Source organism: Excalfactoria chinensis, chromosome Z (assembly GCF_039878825.1).
Source record: "Excalfactoria chinensis isolate bCotChi1 chromosome Z, bCotChi1.hap2, whole genome shotgun sequence".
Classification (NCBI taxonomy): domain Eukaryota; kingdom Metazoa; phylum Chordata; class Aves; order Galliformes; family Phasianidae; genus Excalfactoria; species Excalfactoria chinensis.
In genome coordinates, this window is record NC_092857.1 from 60,222,597 (window position 1) to 60,242,605 (window position 20,009).

Genomic DNA, 20,009 nt, shown 5'->3' on the forward strand with positions numbered 1-20,009 from the left:
AATCTTAGTTTTAAAAAGAATTTAATAAAATAGACCACTGTTAGTTTTTCTGAATCGAGGGATTTCTGACCTGAAATCTGGAATAGCAAAGAAACCTAAGGCAAATTAGAGTTCTGCCACATTTAGTAGAGCCCAGAGGCATACTTGCAAGGCATACTTTCAAGACAATGTCTGTTTCAGCTGGAGATACAAACTGGTCTTGATGAGTAGCGGGAACACAAAGTGATACCTGGGTAAGAGATGGGCTCTCATAAGACCAGCAGATACACAAACACCAACACAGCGTTGAGGCTACAGATTTCAGATTGAACCAACCCCAAAACAGGTGGAAGAGTAGCGGGAAAGAGGATTGGGGATGGATGTCCAGTTCTTCTCAGAAATTATTCTCAGTTTACAGAGGCAGCGCTGCAGCCTCACCTCACTGCAGTCCTGGAAACCAGCATTCAAGTCCCTGAGCACCACATCCAAAGGTCTGTAAACACAGCCAGGGATGGGGACTCAACCACCTGCCTGGGGAGCCTATTCCAGAGCTTAACAATCCTTTCTGTATAGAAGTGTTTCCTGATATCCAGCCTAAACTTCCCCTGGCACAACTTGAGGCCATTTCCCCTTGTCCTGTCCCTTGTCACCGGTGAGAAGAGACCAGCCCTGCTCTCACTGTAAGCACCTTTCAGATATTGGAAGAGAGCAATAAGGTCTCCCCTCAGCCTCCTTTTCCCCAGACCAAACAGCCCCAGTTCCTTCAGTCTCTCCTCACAGGGCATATTCTCCAAGCCCTTAACGAGCCTCGTTGCCCTTCTCTGGACCTGCTCCAGCACCCCCATGTCCTTTCTGTACTGAGGTGCCCAAAACTGGACACAGTACTCGAGGTGAGGCCTCACCAATGCCGAGTACAGGGGCAGGATGACTTCCCTCGTCCTGCTCACCACACCATTCCTGATACAAGGCAGGATGCTGTGGATGCGTCACATATTAAGCTGACAAACTTTTTCCATAAGTGGTTTCTATGCAATGGGGGATAGTTAATTGCTAGTGATTCCTTTTGTCATTCGTGTTCACTGACAGTCCCTCTCTGTGCATCTCCCCCTATAAGGAGCATGCTGATAGGATGCTAACAAGCCCATGATGATGAATTTCATTTGTTTAACAGGTTTCCAAAGATAGGTGTTACTAATGCAGACGTAACTTATTTATGCAGAAACATGTTTTGACTTTGCTTATACACGTATTTAGAGGGATAAATGTTGATAAATGTAATAACCATCCTTTCCGTCATAACAAGCGGTTGGCATTGTCAGAGGTTCAGCCCCTCCTGAGCACACCTGATTCCATTATATGCATCTGAGGATTATCAGTTACTGTCTCCAACTTGGAACAATTACTTGCCTCACTTAAATAATGGTATCAAAACAAAATCAAGACGAGCGATGTGCAGCTGAGGTCCCTGGGTTTGCTCAACCCAGAGTAGAGGAGCTGAGGGGAACCCTTGGGGCAGCTGCAGCAGGCAGACAGTGGGTGCCTGAGCTGCTGCCTCCACCACAGCTGAAGGAAATAACGTGTTTCTTTTTCCCTGGAAGCTGTTGTTAATAACAATTGCTCCACAGTCTGAGTCTTTCCTTCTCCCTGATGTATGTATTTGAAAACTGGGCATTTAAGAAGATATTTCAAGAACTCAGCACCGTGCTTTCAGGATGCAGCTATGCTGGGGCAATGCCCAACACGACTTTTACAGACTCCCATGGCATGATGAGAACAAGAATCAATGCCAAAAAGCAGCTGGTGCCATTTCACTGCAGTATTCTGCACCCTCACACTCTGCCACACATATAAGGTAAGAACATGCGTGTGAGCGGGACAGTGAGGATACATCTGTGCAGGCCTATAGAAGTAATCTTTTTAGCAGTGCCAATCACACTAAGTTTAGGGTACGTTTATTTGCAATCAGGGACAGAAAACTGGTCTTTTATGTACAGGCATACCCCTTAGCTCAGCATATATTGGGCTTTGCTCACACTTTCATGTTCACCTTTGGATTGTGCCAGAAACACACTGAGTCAGGCATTAGGCAGTAGTTCTGCCTCTCCCCTCCTGGGTCCAAGGGGACTTCTCCATCAAGTCCAGAAGGAGTACAGCCATACGAAGAAAGGCTGAGAGGCCTGAAACTCTTCAGCCTGGAGAAGACTGAGGGGAGATCTCATAACTATTTCTAAGTATCTACAGCACAGGACTCAAATGGATGAGGCCAGACTCTCCTCAGCAATGTGAAGCAATGGAACAAGGGACAAAGTGGGAAAGAACTTGAAAATAGAAAGTTCCATACAAAGGTGAGGAAGAACTTCTTTACACTGAGCGTGACAAAGCACTGGAAACAGCTGCCCAGAGACACTGTAGAGGCTCCTTCTTGTATTCAAGGCCTGTTAGGACGCTTTCCTGTGTGATCTACTGCAGAGAAACTGCTTTTGCAGGGGGTTGGACCAGATCATTTCCAGGAGTCCTTCCAACCCCAACAATTCTGTGACTTCCATCCATGCACTTGTAAACTATTTTGGAATCTGTCAATCAATAGTATTTCTGACATTTGGCAGTTAATTGGTATCTAGACAGCTGTAGGACCAAGCTAGATAAAGCTACCTTCTGAGACCCAGATAGCACAGCATTTGCCTCCTTATTCCAGGCACAATTAATGTCAAGCATTTAGTTTCTGCAAGGTAGGGCATTTCTAAAAGGAACACAAGAAACAGAAGGCGTTGAATTCTCTAGAAAGATTGCACTGTGATAAACTACACTAAATAAATAACAGGATTTAACAAGGCACTCCAGCATCTTAACCCCAAAGTCATTGGGATTCAGGCAGGTGCTCTGTCTGGGTCAAGTATTGACCCGTTTGGAGAGCCTGCTGTGTCTCTCAAAACTGGAATCTGCCTGGAGGATCACATCACTGTATTAAGGTGCTGAAATGCCTCAGCAGCCAGCTCTCATCTTCAGAAGTGTTCTCAGCAACCTGCAGCTCACACAGATGGAGCAGACTCTCTCCAGCCCTTACAGGAAAAAAAAAAGGTTACACATCCATCAGATTCTCTCCTTGTTTTGACTTCAGGGTATCGCACAGAGGGGAATGTTTTCCGGATGAAAGCAAGAGAAAGGGCAAAATGTCAACAGCTGCACAAAACCTACAATTCCGTGCTGTGCTGAACTCTCTGGCTGCTGCTCCTGAACTTCCCTTTGGCACCTTTTTTTATTCCCACTAGAAAAATGTGGATTCTGCTTTTGGTTGCTGGACTGCAAGAATATTCCATATTTGTAAGAGACAGAGAAAGAAGAAAGGGAACAAAACGATGGAGCTGGCAGGCAGCAAATATGCAGCATATTTTGCAGATTTATTTGTGTAAGGGATGAATGTTCTCACCAAACACTTTAATGCCAGAGGTTGCCGTTTATTCATGGGACAAGCAGTGCAGTGCTCTACAAGCACTGTGACCGACTGGTCTCAAATCACTATCATGACATCAAAGGCCTGGATGATGATTACTCAGTGAAAATACATTATTAAGGCTTCCATCAAGAACAGCATTGTATAAGCCTTTATTCCTTAAACCAGTTTAAAACACTTCAGTGTTTAAGTAACTTCACCCTCCAGTCCACGTTAAGATATACGGAGGTAATTCTGACTAGCATACATTCAGATTACATCCTGAAAACCCCAAATTCTGTCTTCTTCGTAGGTGCATTTAGCGCTGCGCTGAGACTGAGGCCCAAAACCAGTCTAGTATCAGCTGGATCAATAATTCCATCATCCCACAGCCTAGAAAAAAACAAACAATAATTAAAATAAATTAACATACACAGCAGGTATACTTTCAAAGCGCACAAAACTGAAGGCAGTTACAAGTAAATAGCAAGGAGCAGAGACAAACTACACAAGAAGCCATGGCGCTAATTCACCTTACTACGGAACACACTGTTATGAAGTATTTTGTGCAATTTGTTGACTAGAAGAAAGCAGAAACTTAAGGTAGCGTGGAAAATGGCATCTTCTGAAGAAACCACCTTCCTCTAGTACAAATGCTAGTGCTTCGAGGAATGTGACACATCATTAGGTACATTATTCATCTTAATCAGCTGCCGTTAAGCTTGCTTCATGTGTTTATGCCTTCATCACCAGAAGAGACTGCTTAATTTTAAGTACCTCCAGCATCTGCCGTATTTACTTTTCTGAAGTCCATTTCTAAACGAGTAAGCTGATATCCTCCTCTTTACAGCTCTGAAGACAACCAAACAATGAACGCACACTGTATCAAAATCCCGAGGCCAACACCAGATTCCTAAGTCTCCAAATTCACAAACACTTGCAAACAATCTCTTTGGCATTATCCAACAATTAAAGCTCTTGCTGTGTCAGTTCTCCACAGCTACATCCTACCCAAAAGTAAAGCCACGCCGAAACTTGCACATCCACCACCTCCTCAGCAAGACATCATATGAACAAGGTACCACACTGGGCATTGCAACGCAAGCCCTCCTTGTAAAGGCAAGTATATTCAGCAGGGTTTGCAAAACACAGATACAGTACTTCAGTTAAGATAGCAATGCTCCTCCTTTATCCCATCTTTTCCCAATTAGACTTATTTTCCATCTTTTCTGAACTGACTGCAGTGCTGTCTTGTCTGTTGTTTTATTCTCTGTCTCTGGAAGAAGTGCTCTACTACCATTGTTTTAAAACTGCAGGAAAGGGTCATGAAAAAGAAGCCGACAATGCCTTTTCGTTATAGAAAGCATAATCGTCCCTTTCTGACTGAATGTTCCAGTTGCAAATTACCTGTTGTTTGGGTATTAATTGAAAAAAATCCAATTAAAAAAGGAAAGCATTATAACGTGGACACTTCTCTCAAAACTAAAAGCCTACTCCCAAGAGAAACAGGACCTGAAGATGTCTCCTAGTAGGTGCTGATAGCATCGAGGCATCACCACGCACTACTGACAGCTTCCCATTTTGCTGTATTCTGCCAGGCAGAGGAGTCTCCTCCCCTCAACAGAGCACAAGAGCGTTGCTGAAGTACAACTTTTAATGAACACTTGCAGTGAGCTTTTGATTTATGAAGAAGACCGAAACTAAATGAAGTAATTCATACTTCTTTAGGAGTGTTTAATAGATGTGCTGAGGGATGGGGGGGGAAGAGAGGAGCCAAATGAAAAAGAATCATCACCCACTTCACATGGTGTGCTTCCATGCTGCAACTTGCTAGTGACTGCTGCTGTAATAAACACACCCAAACATGAGGCACATTTTAAAATGGCAGGTCTGTTTTTCGTAGCAACACAATTAACTTATATCCACAAACACACAGGTTCTGTGCCGCATAGAAGTCGAGCCACTTTCAGATGGTTACCCCTGGCTTCTGCTTCTCTTTGTTTAAACAAAACTACATTCTCTGCTGGGATGAAACATTAATAATTGAACTATCTATTAAAACCCCACTGCTAGAACATGAGTCACATCTACACTCATAAAACATTCATAACAGAAACACTGAGTAAAAGAAATGAACATCCCCTAAAAGTGAAATGCTCATGTAATTTGTTATGGTGCAAGCTGCTGAAACTCCTTTTGGAAACCTGTAAGTAGATTAATACAGCTCATTAAAAATGGTGCTGCCTAATGACTTCTGTTAATTAAGACTGCTCAGTGTGAAAGACTCTAATCAAATAATTGATTAAAGTTTGATTAGAAAATACAACTGTGGGGAATAGGATTGACATTCTGTACATGTAACAATTTGATGTTCGTAAGAGTAAACAAGGAAATCTGCCTGTATTGTAAGATCATTAAGGCATTTTTCTTTCCTCTTATTATTACGGCTCAAAGCTTGAGTCAAAGCCTAATGAAGTCAACTGGAAGGGCTACATCAATCTCGGTGGACATCAGGGGTGAGATAAAGTCCCCATAAATTAACAAGAGGACAGTATGAGCGAGCTTACAGAATGTCTGCACCCAAGCACCAGAGGAAAGCAGACTTTATTTCCATTTATCTTCCTTTTCTCTCTATAATGAAAAGCTGTTTGTTGGAGATTTCTCTAACAAGCTTTTGTCTTTTTGGTGGAGGGATCTAGTTTGTCACAGAATCATACAGTCACAGAATCACAAGGTGGCCTGAGTTGAAAAGGACCACAATGATCATCCAATTTCAACCCTCCTGCCATGTGCAGGGTCAACAAGCACCAGACCAGGCTGCCCAGAGCCACATCCAGCCTGGCCCTGAATGCCTGCAGGGATGGGGCATCCACAGCCTCCTTGGGCAACCTGTTCCAGTGCGTCACCACCCTCTGGGTGAAAAACTTCCTCCTTAGGTCCAACCTAAACCTCCCCGGTCTCAGTTTAAAGCCATTCCCCCTTGTCCTATCACTATCCATCCTCATAAGCAGCCATTCCCCCTCTTGTTTATACACTCCCTTCAAGTATCAGAAGGCCACAATGAGGTCTCCTCAGGTCCTGCTCTTCTCCAAGCTAAAGCCTACTTAGTGTCTGAGAAAACAATGACAGTCTAGATCCAGTTTCAGATAGATACAATGACAGACAGCTGAAGGTTCACTACTGTGATTTTGTTGTTTTGTTACCACGCCTGGGATCCCTTTAGAGCAAAGGGAATCTTTCTCAGATCTACAACAAATATTTGCTCAATTAGCAACCACTCATGTTGGCTAACAACAGGTTGGCTCCATGGTGCAAAATCCCTTCCTTGTGTACATTACTTGCCAGCGGGAATGCAATCCTACCTTAAATCTTTGTTTCTGGTTGGGCAGTCTACTCTATAGTTTAAAAAAATCATATGAGTGAATGGTCTGAAATCTTTCTTTGGAATTAGTAATAAACAGAAGAAAAAGGCACACACAATGTAGCACTCACAGGAAGTCAAGAAATGGAAGCAGAAAGCCCAAGAATATCTACCAATAGATCCAGTTATCTTTACCAGACAGCAGAGAGCAATTAAAAGCTCCTACGCAATGCAAAGTATACCTACATGGACAGAGAGACAGAAACCAACCTGGACTGCCTTGACCTGGGTCAATCACTCACCACTCTCACAAGTGCTCAGTGACAAGAGGCATTTCATTTCACTTGCTTTTAGACAGACCAGACTCAGAGGTATGTCAGCTCTGACATTTGACTTCACAGCTCAGTTGGGTTTATTATCCTGAGTACAGCATCAGCATCACCAGAACTCAATAAGATGCAATCCAGATCAAAGCTACTTCTGCCAGCTTTCAGCAAGTGCACATACATTGCCCTTCCAAGCTACATAACAACCCTGCTTTTTCTAGGTGAAGGACATGTCTCCTGCTGCTAAGAGTATTTCCTAATGCCTAGCAAAGTTAGGTTACTCATTGAGTACTTATGGATTTGCAGCCTATCTTTACAGAATAGCCAGATGCATGGGGAACAAACTGGTGAAACCTGGTCTACAGAGAGCTGGGAGTTGGTAATAAATACCCAAGTTTCTTACCTAAATTATTGCGTTTTTAAATCCTAACCCCATTCACACAAGTGAATTTATTGCTGCAACTCATTACAGTGCTCTGTAGTTTTTTGGAAGGGGACGAGATTTTGTTTCATCATTATACTAAATATATTGGATGTTAAATGAATCAAATTATTCTTAATCATGAGTACAGAGAGACTATGACTGTGTCTTCAGTGAACATATTAAAGAGAGAAAATATAAGAAAACTGAGATCTTTCATTTCCTCCTCCATGGTAGGGATTCATTTTAAATACAGGCAGATTGACTCATTTTTTTTAATGTTATTATTTCAGTGGAAAAATCTTTTCCTTAAATCCAATTATAAAAGATGACAATATTTGTTTCCATTTTTCCTTTTTTTTCCCCAGGGAACAGCACAAGGTTTTGAGGCAGAGGTACCAGGCTTCATCACTGAATAGTACTAACACAGCACAACTGACACCATTAAATTTGGGGGAAATCCTAAAAAAAAAACAACAAAACACCCTAATAATTAGAACCATTAAAATGACTGGGAAAAAAAAAAGCCCAAACAGAATGTCACTAAGCTCACATCAAAAAAGAACTAGGACTTCACAAAACTATCTTCATTGACTATGTGCAAAAACCCAAAGAAACTGTATACTAAGTCCCAGGGGGAGGTTGCACTTACATCTATAATTTCAAGAAAATATTCATGATGACTTTTCTGCAACACTGCCACGTAGACCTCAGCCAGAAGTGGAGATCACAGAGAATACAAATCCCCCCCTGAACCCCCAACCCACATGCTATACACCTCTGAAATCTGCCTACATTACACTGCAAATGCCACACTACCCTACTGAGAACACACAGCCCACCTCAGCACCCAGCAGGGAGAAACAGCTGAGATCCTATGAAGGATTGGCTTGTGGACTTACCACAACCAGAAAAATCAGCAGAATGATTATTGTAGACAGTGGGAAACTAGCACAGAGTAACACCCGGAGGCCAAAAAAACCTCCAACCTATTTTCAACAGGCAACAACACTCCAAAATGCCACTCCATTTCACCAGCCTAACTCCAGGGCATTTAAAGTATTCCTGGAAACTGAGCAGCAAATGCTACAAAGGTCTAGCATAATAGTTTTGGACGACTTCTCAGCAAACACACACCCATAAGCTAGTGGCCTACATGAATTCCTATGACCCAGTATACATCTACATTACCCAAGATCTACAGATTGCTTCAGATGTTCACTGACCTCTTCTACATGCAAACCCCACTTTCTCCTGACACCCACAAAGTCCTGCGGTGCACTTCAATGGACTTTAAAGCATGACTGACACTGAAGTGGAAAGAATGAGATAAAATTTATCCAGAACAAAATACACAGAACTAAATGCTTCAGAAGACTGGTTACAGAATATCTCCCTACCATGTAATTACTTACAGAACCAGTGTAGTAATTCCTGCAAGTGCTTGCCTTCTTCTAAAATACTATGCAGTACAAAGTCTCAGAGATATTTATTTGATGCTTGTTGTGCTGCACTCCTGCACATGAAACCAGAGTGCTCTGCTTACCTGCCCTTCAACACTAAAATTCAGAGTTATTACTATGTCCTTCGATTATAATCAGGTTTTGGAAAAGACATTTTCTTGTTACCGTGCACTGGAGTAATAAGGGTTTCCTTCCTCTTCAAACCTCCTAATGATCGGCTCCTTCAAGGCTTCTTCATCTGCCTTGGATAACTGCAGCAAAACAGGCAAATCAACAAGCACAAGAAAGACAATCTTTAATATTTTCTTCCACAATGGCAGCAGAGCTTCAAGTGCAGCATCAAACAAGAAGAGATTGCTGAAATAATTGCTCCAAATCTATTCCACCTTTTTGCTTACAGTTACAGATTTAGTATACTTGGATGTGGAATTACTTTTTGAAACTGGGGTGAATGGGAAGAAGGAAATAAATAGACAGAAAGAAAGTCATTTCACCGTATTTATTTGTCAAATTTATTTGCTGATAAAGTCAGATTCAGAGACTTAAATGAGTGTAAGAGCAACTGGGGATTAGCATCAGAAAAATTACTGAACCTATTTTATTGAATAAACCTTGTTCTGACTTGCCTTTGGCAAGACTTTCAATAAAACAAACCTGTGTTATTCTAGTACTATATTTCTCTATAATCCAGAGTGGTGACCGCTGTAATTCACAGTACTTCCACGTCTCCCCATAACTACAATCTTCGCAGACTGCCTGTGTATCATCTCGTCAATCTTAGGGGCTTGAGAAGTTGAGACAGAGAAAAGTATGGGTATGTTTTATACACAGAAAGACAAAATAAAGAGTAGAAGGAAGAACTCCAGACATAAGATGTACCTAACTGCTTCACTGTTCTCAGAAACTGCTCTTGGTAAGAAAAGCAATTCTATGACACTGCAGTAAAATTACTTCTTATGGAACCAACTAAAGTACACTAATGTACACTTATAATAATGTAAACACAAGCCCAAGTAGTGTAAAAATCACAGCAAAGATTGTACGAAGAAACTAGAAAATATTATTGAACTAAATACCAGAAATTATCATCTATAATTATTAAGTAAAAGTCTTTTTTCAAACCTCCCTGTGCTTCTGCTATTTTAAGCCTCATTACTCTGTCACAGAATGATGTGAAGATCAGATTTCTACAGAACTGCCTACTTCAGAAGTAAATGGAAAGATGCTTTATTCTTACATCTTCCTCACACTCCCAGGTGGGTGTAGGGGAGTGGGAGTCCCCTGCTGCTAATCTTGGGCAGATAAATAACTGTGTGCAAAAAACAATCCTCATAAGATGATATAAGAATGCAATATAACATGTGGCCTTTGGTGAGGCCGCATCTCGAGTATTGTGTTCACTTTTGGGCTCCTCACTACAAGAAAGACATTGAGGCCCTGGAACATGTCCAGAGAAGGGCAACAAAACTGGTGAGGGGTCTGGAGCACAGGCCTTATGAGGAGCAGCTCAGGGAGCTGGGATTGTTTAGTCTGGAGAAGAGGAGGCTCAGGGGAGACTTTATCACACTCTATAACTGCTTGAAGGGAGGCTGTGATGAGGAGGGGATTGGCCTCTTCTCCCAGGCAACAAACAAGACCCGAGGAAATGGCTGCAAGTTGTACCAGAAGAAGTTTAGATGGGACATAAGAAGGAACTTCTTCTCTCAGAGTGTGGTCAGGCACTGGAATGGCTGCCCAGGGAGGTGGGGGAGTCACCATCCCTGCAGTGTTCAAGAGGCATCTGGGCGAGGAGCTATGAGATCTGGTTTGGTGGCTTGTGGTAGCAATGGTAATGGGAGGACAACTGGACTGGGTGATCTTGTAGGTCCTTTCCAAGCCTGTGATTCTATGATTCTAAGAAAATCTTATCTTTTTCATCAAAGGCAAAAAATGTCACGAATGACCTTCACATTTAGAATACATAAATGACAACATTTCACAAATGTTTTGCTGTTGTCAGTGTACGAGGTGGCATTAGGAGAACCAAAGCACCTGGTATCTCTGTAGCATACTTCCCTACGTAATGTGAGCACTTCCACTGAAGAAGAAAATGATAACGACAGTACCACAAACAAAAGACTTACCTGTTTTCCTTCTCTTGCTTTTTGGTCCTTAGCTATCGTAGCTAGAACAGTTGCAGCCTGTTCCCCTCCCATCACTGATATGCGAGCATTTGGCCACATATAAAGAAATCTTGGACTGAAAAGGTATGTGTTGAGTATTAAAATACAACATTGCATAATGACACAGTAAAGAATTTTCTCCCAGATGTGTTTTCTGCACAACAGTCTTACAATTTATTGTTTTTTAGGGAACTGAAACTAACACACTACACACTTGCAGCATTATGTTTTAAAATGCAGAAATTCAGCTCATTCCCACATTCAAGCACCTTACACATTTCTTGCTCATCTTAAAATCCCTTAGGAATTTTTCTTTTGGATAAGTACCACTAACAGTTTCAGTTCTATCAGGGACCTTGAAAAGTAATTATAAAAACTTTCAATGAGTCATGTCCAGTAAGGTAAAAAAAAAAAAACAACAAAACCACTGTATTGCAGATTATGCAAATACTGCTCATAGAAACCAGACTTGTTAAAGTAAATGAAGATGATTTTTAATATATATTTTTTAATTCAAGCTGGTTTTCTTCACACATATGCACAATAAGGGACCAGCCCACAGTAACTAGCAATTGTTTAGGACTATCAATTTCCTTCCTCCCCCCCCCCCTCAACTATAACAGCAGAAAAGCAGGTCAGCATGCTTATATGCTGGAAAATCTGCTACCTAAATCTGTGTAAATGATGAGTCTATCCACCTTTACAGTTCTGTATGGCTGTTACTTACAACCATATTCAGTGACAGTGGCTTTGTTTTCCAGTACAATTTCTGCAAGAATTACAGCTCAGAACAGCAATTCATCACAGTATCTTAACTTATTCCTGCTGTAATTTGAAGCAATTCTTACCTGTATGCTCTTCCACACATCCCATAATTTCCAGCTCCGTAAGAGCCGCCAATAATGACTGTTATTTTAGGTACGCTGGCACAAGCTACAGCAGTTACCATCTTTGCACCGTCTTTTGCTATCCCTCCTGCTTCGTATTCTCTGCCAACCATGAAACCTAATGAGTGGATGATGGAAAAAAAGATTCTATATGAACTTTGTGCTGTCATACTGCACTGTACTTTGTAATATGCACGATAAAGCACTCCAAAAAAACAAGCAAAATCTGCATTCAGGCTGACTCCAAAAGAGGCTACACATGTAGATAAGCATAAAAGATGATGTCTAGAAGTTAGAGCCTCCGTAGTTAAGAGCAAAGACTACAGCGTTCTGAAACTTCATAATACTGAGCTTACCTGTAATGTTTTGCAAAAACACAATGGGAATATTTCTCTGGCAGCACAGCTGGATGAAATGTGTACCCTGTGGGGGGAAGAAAAAAGAAAAGAGGCGGTAAGCTTTTAAATGTCAAATCAGTGAAGTCATCACTACCAGCACTTTGAAGTCTGTGGCAGAATAAGTTACATGGACTTCATCCACAGAAGTCCCTGGGAGCATCTGTATCATGCAGCACTGTCCTGCTTCCATTGACTCCAAAGTCAACTACAAAACATACATTCAAACTCTAGGAAAAGAAAATGCTGTAAGTACGGAAGTCCAAAGGTAAAGGAGAAATAATACCCTTAAAAAGCACTACCGCTTGTACTGAAAAGATCAACTGTTTTATTTAGCCAATACGTTGTTAAATTGAAGACAGCTTTCCAGTCTGGCACTGAGTTATGTAACACTGCACATGGAAAATGGGCACTTTCTACAGAATTGGAGGAAAAGAAGGAAAAAAAAAAAAAAAAAAAGCAGTACTGAGAAAAACTTGTAATTTCTTCAATCAGAAAATTTTAAAATAAAAAGAATACACACAAAGGACAATTATAAAGCATAATCTTTAGCTAGCTTTTTCAGAGAAACACCCCAAAAATATATCATTTTCCCTTGATCATCACTATGTCATCATACTTTTGCCATACTTAAGAAATAAGTTTATAGCAGCAGTGAAACAAGTAACACGTGGCCATCTCCTCCTTAGGTTACTGATTTGACAGCAGAAGTCCCAAACCAAGGAAGATTCCCTTCATTTTTTCCATTGGTAGGAAAAATCTGTCTCTGCAAAATCGTGATATAAATACTGGAAGTATCAGAAATTGTGGAAGTTATTTTCAACTTGGAAATAACTGTGCTGAAAAAAACACAGCTGAAAGCAATGTCACTTAGTGCAGTGCTCAAAATACTCAGTGTGAACAGTCACGCTGTCAGGTGAAGTTCTGAGCACATGCGAGATGAGGAGGTGATCTGAGAGAGCTGGCACACCTTCGTCAAGGGCAGAACATGCCTAACCCATTGGGTGGCCTTCTGTGATGGAAGGATAACATTGGTGGACAAAGGCAGGGCAGCTGGTGTTGTTAACCTGGACTTATGCAAGGCCTGTGTTATAGTCCCGCATCACATTTTTACTTCTAAATTGGAGATATATGAATTTGAAGACTGGACTATACAAAAATTCTAGAAAATAAGGTCAATTATTTTTTACTGTATTAAGCTATTTCTTGTTTACTTGAGAAACCCGCAGCCTGCAAGCTCTCATTATTTAAAGAAGTTTCTCACAAACAAATTCTTCACCAGAAATCTTGTTACCTGATGGCTAAGAAGGCCTTTATTTACCTTTTTTGCTGACTCTGAGAAGAGAACTCCATTGTTTCCAATAATTCCTACTGGATAACCAAATATCCTTGCAAATCCTGGAGAAGAAAGGTAAATATGCAGATTTCCATTTATTTTACAGCAGCATATAAAAACACTTTCTCTTGACAACAGAAATAGCTATTCTTTTGTGGGGGAAAAAAAAAACCTTCCATTGAGTGATCAGAACAAAAGAAATCCAACCATGAGATCAATGAATACACAGAGTAATCGTAATTTTAATACCTGTGATTAAAGTATCTCCATACAAAGCTTTGAATTCATCAAATTTACTCCCATCCACAATTCTAGCAATAACCTTAAGAAAAAAAATAAACAAACAGAAAAACACAGTGAAATCCTTAATCCTTCACAGTTTTACTTTTGTTTTTAGAAAGAAAGAACATGCAAACGCCTAATACTAATGCCTTTCATTAAGAGAGCATCAAGCAACCCACTATATCAGCAGTGTGGAAGGCAGGCTAAGTCCATTTACATTTTGAAGTGTGATTTATTTACATGTTCATTAAAAAAAAAAAAAAAAAAAAAGGAATATGAATAATAAGAATATTGTGATTAAACAGTAAAATTATGTAAGCAGAACTTTTTCTCATTTCTTCAGTTTCAAGGGAAAACTTGTACAGAAGCTGTAATCCCTGAAGGTACCTCAGAAAATAATTACACTGCATTGGAATACAATACTTCCCATACATACCTGGGAGAACACTGAACTACCTGGGGTGCTTAAATTTTAAGTATCTGATCTTTATTTTTCTGCAGGCTAACAGAAGAAGAAAGCTATCATATCACTTGGCAGGTCTATAGAATGTTTGGCCACAAGTTCATTGTTTCCTGGCAGCCTTTTACTATTAATCTCTATTCTTTGCTCATCCTTCTTAAAATTAGGACTAGAAAGCATTGTATTTTCAGCATGTTACTGTCACTGCAATGGATCTGTCAGACAAGAACGTCCAGAAAAAGATTAGAAGTAATTATGCAATATTTAAAGACACATTATATGCTCCAAAACAGATTTCTGCAAACAAACTACAGTGTTATATTCCTTCTATTTCCAAGAAAACCGAGCACATGCAGACATTCCATTTATATTCTTACCTCTTTGATGTCAAAATTTCTTTTTAGCTGGTCACCAACTATTCCATATATTTCATCGGCAGGAAATAAAGGTTCTTCTGATGGTTCTATAGACACCTATAGAAATTTAACAATATGGATCATCTGGTTTCATCCCCCTGCTGTGTGCAGGGTCACCAACCACCAGACCAGGCTGTCCAGAGCCACATCCAGCCTGGCCATGAATGCCTCCAGGGATGGGGCATCCACAGCCTCCTTGGGCAACCTGTTCCAGTGCGTCACCACCCTCTGAGTGAAAAACATCTTCCTAAGATCCAACCTAAACCTCCCCTGTCTCAGTTTAAAACCATTCCCCCTTGTCCTATCACTGTCCACCCTCATAAACAGCCATTCCTCCTCCTATTTATACACTCCCTTCAAGTATCAGAAGGCCACAATGAGGTCTCAGAGCCTTCTCTCTTCTCCAAGCTAAAACCTACTTAGTGTCTGAGAAAACAATGACAGTCTAGATCCAGTTTCAAATAGATACAATGACATGCAGCTGAGGGTTCGTAAAGAGCTGTTCCCTCTCTTGTTTCCCTCCAGGTAGGTTAAGACAGTACTTCCACTATACGATATTTGCCCTGTTTCCTAAAACAAAATTTTAAATCAATACAATACATTGCAAGGCCTAAGGTACCAAAATGACATGACACAGCTCCCTCCTCTCAGTTCTGCATCTTCTGTTAATCGCCACATAAGATATGTGTTCTAAAAGATATTTCAGCAGGTATCTAATTTAAAGACCATGGGAATGACCATGTGGTTTTAAAGTCAGATTAGGCAACTGACGAGACTGAGCTCATTCTGAACTGGAATTCTGCAATTCTGAAGTGCAGTTATCGTGCGAGTTTCGGTGCTGCACGTAATCCCAGTGATTTTGTTGGGAATAATGCAATAGGAATGAAATCACAGAAGTGAAGTATCACACAAAACATTAAAGATTAAGAACCATGAATTCCTCTTCCAAAGCATCTAAAGGCAGAAACAAAGAATGTGTTGCATGAATTACAGGAAGAAAAGAGTTCCTGCTTTAAAAAATGCAGTGTTTTTAGAAGATGGCACTATATACTTACATCTACTTTCTTTTGGAGATTTAAACTTTTTACTGTTTTCCTTGCCAGATGAAGTGCATGACTGTCATCCAAAGCATAATGATCTGTTACACCAGAATGTCTGTATTTAAATGAAAATAAGAATACAAAAACTTCTTAAAAGTCCATGAATCAAAATAAGAGCTTTTTAAAACTTTCAAGGCTGCATATTTAATATATATATATACTGCATCACATTTCCACATCATCTTATAAAAATGCATTCCAAATAAAACTTCTGATTTTTGACCTTTCTTTTAAGCAGTACATTCATGTTATCAGACAAAATACAAACGCTAACAAGCCAAAAATCCAAATGACAATATAAAGAATGACAAACACTGCTCTAATTGAAAACAATTTTACACCATAAAGTGAAACATGTATATATATGTAAAACTTTTGTTTCTGTTTTGGAACCAGAAATTGCACAGAAGTCTTCATTTTGATAACCATCGAATGGCTGGGGTTGGAAGAGACTTTAAAGCCCACCCCTCTCCTATGGGCTGGTTGCTACCCACCAGATCAGGCTGCAGAGCACACCACTCAACCTAGCCCCGAGCCCCACCAGGCACAGAGCATCTCTGGGCTGCCTCTACCAGTGCCCAACCACCCTCCCTTGAAAGAAATGGCAGGCTGTTATGATTTTGTTTGCAGTAATTTCCAGCTGGGATATCATCTGCAAAGATATAGTAACCTCCTCAAAAGTTTTCACTCTGATTCATCACTATTTGATAATTACACAGAAAAACATCAACTTTTCAGATCTAAGTACAGTTTTAAAATCTAAACAATATTAATTAGAAATACATACATATATGTGTGTGTGTGTACATATACATACATATATATATATATACATATATATATATATATACACATATATATATATACAAACACTGTACTGAAGTCTAAAGAATGGAAGAAGTAAACACTGGGAAAATATTTCTTCAAACCTGCAATGAAGATCTGCCCCACCAAGATTCTCTGCTGATACCTCTTCACCTGTTGCTGCTTTAACCTACAACAAGAAAAGGGAAATAACACTTGCCTTGTACTTATCTTGATACAGGCCTAGTTACAGCAATATAATCATACTCTCCAAAATGTTACTTCATTAGTAATTCTTCAGCTACTGCCCTTTGCAGCATTTCAAATGTGACAACACAGAATTCTGTCCAAATTACTTAATTTTACTGATCTGGTATCTGCATGACTTATATATAGCTTTTATTGAGAAAGACTCTCCGTTTACTCCGCTCTTTGCTGCTCTACCTACTATTAGTGTGGACACACCTACAGATTAATATACAATCACTTCACAAAATGTTTCTTTTTTAGCAGCTAACAAGGAAGTAATTTAAAATGTGATGCTTTAATGATGATTAATAATAATAATAATGCCTCTGTTCACTTTGCTTTCTCTGAGCAAACTTTTATTCTGTGGATTTTAGTTACTTATTTTATCACTAATCATAGACCAGTTATGATCAGCTTTTATGTTCTAGATCTTCCATAACAAGCGCAGTAAATCACTAAGAATCATTTTCTAAAAAGAACGCGATAATGTCATGAAACTGTTGAGATCAATTATGATGTCTCTGTAAAAATAACTGGAATGCACGAACTAAGTCAAACCACACACATGACAAAATAATTTAACAGCAAACGCATTCCTCCTTAAAATAAAGCTTCATTTACTGCTGGTAAAAAAAAGAAAATAAAGAAGAAAACACAAAAAAACCCCTCTTGACGCATTCCCAATGCAATACCTTTCCCCCAAGCTCTGCTGTACTCCTTTTGAAAAGGATTCCTCACAAGCTAGTGAAACCATTATTCATCACCCACACAGTGTGTGAAGGCAGCAAAAGACAGATAAAACTATCATCGCTTCTAAACCAGGTATCAGTTTACAAGATTGATGGCCACATACAGATGGGTTTGCAGTATCTCCAGGGATGAAGACTTTAAAATCTCTCCATGTATCTCGGTCTGGTGCACAATCACCCAACCCTCACAGTAGAAGTGCTTTATTGTATCTAAAATGAATCTCCTTTGTTTCTTGTGTCCACAGGCTCTCCACCTACCACCGATCTTTCCCACTAATCCATCTCCCTGAGTACAACTTATAAACACTTTTTTAAACCCTCCCATCTCATCTGGTCTGCATTTCATCCTTTTATTGAGGTCATTTCAGGAGACAGCATCAAAAGCCTTGTCAATGGCAAGGTAAACAACATTCACTGCTCTCTCCTCACCTACTGAGCCAGTTGTCTTAGTAAAGAGAACCATCTGTTTGGTCAGGCTCAATTTCCCTATTGCAAACCCATCATGTCTACTCCCAGTCACCTTCTTGTCCCTAATAGTTTTGCTCCTTCTCCTTCCCAAGTACTGTGATGGGGCCATTTGGACAGTAGTTACCTGAACCCCTCTTCTTGCCCTTTCATGACCAAACATGACCATGAAATAACATGCACCTGGCTGCTCAGCACACATGGGGGCACCTCATCAGACCCCACTGACCTTTCTATGTCTGAGCTATTCATGTGTTCCCTATTCATCCTACACAACGAGGAAGTCTTCTGTTTTGGATTTTTCCACTTGCCTCAGGGACCTGGGATTCCTGAACACAGACCCAACCTGTAAAGACTGAGGTGAAGACAGCACTGAGTATCCCAGCCTCTTCCATGTCCCTTGTCACCAGTTTCATTATGCTATTCAGCAACAGGCTTGCATCTTATCTTGCCTTTCTTTTACTTCTGGTGTACCTATAGAACCCAATCTTCCTGCCCTTAATGCCAGATTGAACTCCAAGTGGGCTTTGCCTTTCCTAAACCCATCCTAACCCAAGGCCCATGACAAAAACAAAACATGTGTCTTGGCTAAATAAGTTCTTGACTTTTTAAACTAGAAATAGAATAACACATCACTAGGAAATAACAATCAGCCACTTTTGAAGGGAATATATTGCACTTATCAGTCTGGGAGGTTGCTAGCTAATAAATATATATTAAAAAAAAATAAAAAAATAAGTAGTAGCATGTAATAAAAAGACAGCCCAGGTTCCAATAAACCAAACACCCATGGGTCACATATCCAAATCTTTCAAAACACTATAAATACAGATGAAACAAATTTACAATACAACTAAGACTTCCTTTCTCTTGAATACAAAAGAACATTAAGAGAAGGAAAATGAGCAAAATTCTCACAAAGTTTTAGAATGGGACACCAGAGATTGGATGGAAAGGAATTTCCAAGTTCTCTGTCAGACTGCATCTTCAGACCACATGTTCTACATGGGTTTGCCATTCACTGAGAACTCAACAGTCATTTTATTGCACTTTTAAAAAGTTGGTACTATTTTAGCTCTGACGCTGCAGATACAGCCTCCGCTTGTTTTCAGATTTTCAAAGAAACCCCTATTTGAAACCAACAACAAACGTGCACACAATGAACTTTATTTAAAGAAACAAATCACATTTCTGTAAACAGATAATGTTGTGTAGAAGAGGCTCTAGCACAAAAAGTTATACAGGAATTTTGCACTTTTCCCTGTTCTCCAGACTTCCCTTCACCACTGGGAAGGGAACGCAGAAAGCAACAAAATTTCTGCGAGGAATGAAGGGTGAGAAATTTCCAATGGGCTGGCGATGCCGATCAGTCAGCACAGCAGCTACAAAGGAGTATTTCTGGCTAAGATATTGATTCTGTATCTTGGATGGAGCGCAGAATGGCTGTGTGACATAGCTCCTACTTATTATCAGTACCTACCTGCTCACCAAGTCTTTATTACTCACCTTCCTAAAAAGAAGACTGAGAAAACTTTAGACTTTGGACTGCACCTACAGTTTTTTATTCTTTTTTTTTTTTTTTTTAATAAAACATACACATTCCAAGACTGGTTACACCAAGCATCAAGATTCTTCCTTTGTTTCCTTAGGATGCTTTCTTTTAGGCAGGAAAGCAGGAAATCAAATCCAATTTTATTTTATTTTTTTCATATAGGAGTGATATT

The 20,009-nt window shown here is 40.1% G+C and overlaps 1 protein-coding gene across 1 annotated transcript in view; it reads right to left on the reverse strand.

Moving 5' to 3' along the window:
• Positions 1-3,558: 3,558 nt before the first annotated feature.
• Positions 3,559-20,009, reverse strand: part of MCCC2 (methylcrotonyl-CoA carboxylase subunit 2) — a 32,163-nt gene continuing 15,712 nt past the window's right edge. Inside the window, exons 8-17 of the mRNA XM_072359432.1 lie at positions 16,948-17,012; positions 15,974-16,073; positions 14,880-14,975; positions 14,010-14,082; positions 13,746-13,822; positions 12,386-12,452; positions 11,991-12,147; positions 11,104-11,218; positions 9,146-9,231; positions 3,559-3,802 (exon numbers count right to left, since the gene is read on the reverse strand). Coding sequence (XP_072215533.1) covers positions 3,685-3,802; positions 9,146-9,231; positions 11,104-11,218; positions 11,991-12,147; positions 12,386-12,452; positions 13,746-13,822; positions 14,010-14,082; positions 14,880-14,975; positions 15,974-16,073; positions 16,948-17,012 — 954 coding nt within the window. The 3' untranslated portion in view covers positions 3,559-3,684. The remainder of the gene's footprint in view (positions 3,803-9,145; positions 9,232-11,103; positions 11,219-11,990; positions 12,148-12,385; positions 12,453-13,745; positions 13,823-14,009; positions 14,083-14,879; positions 14,976-15,973; positions 16,074-16,947; positions 17,013-20,009) is intronic.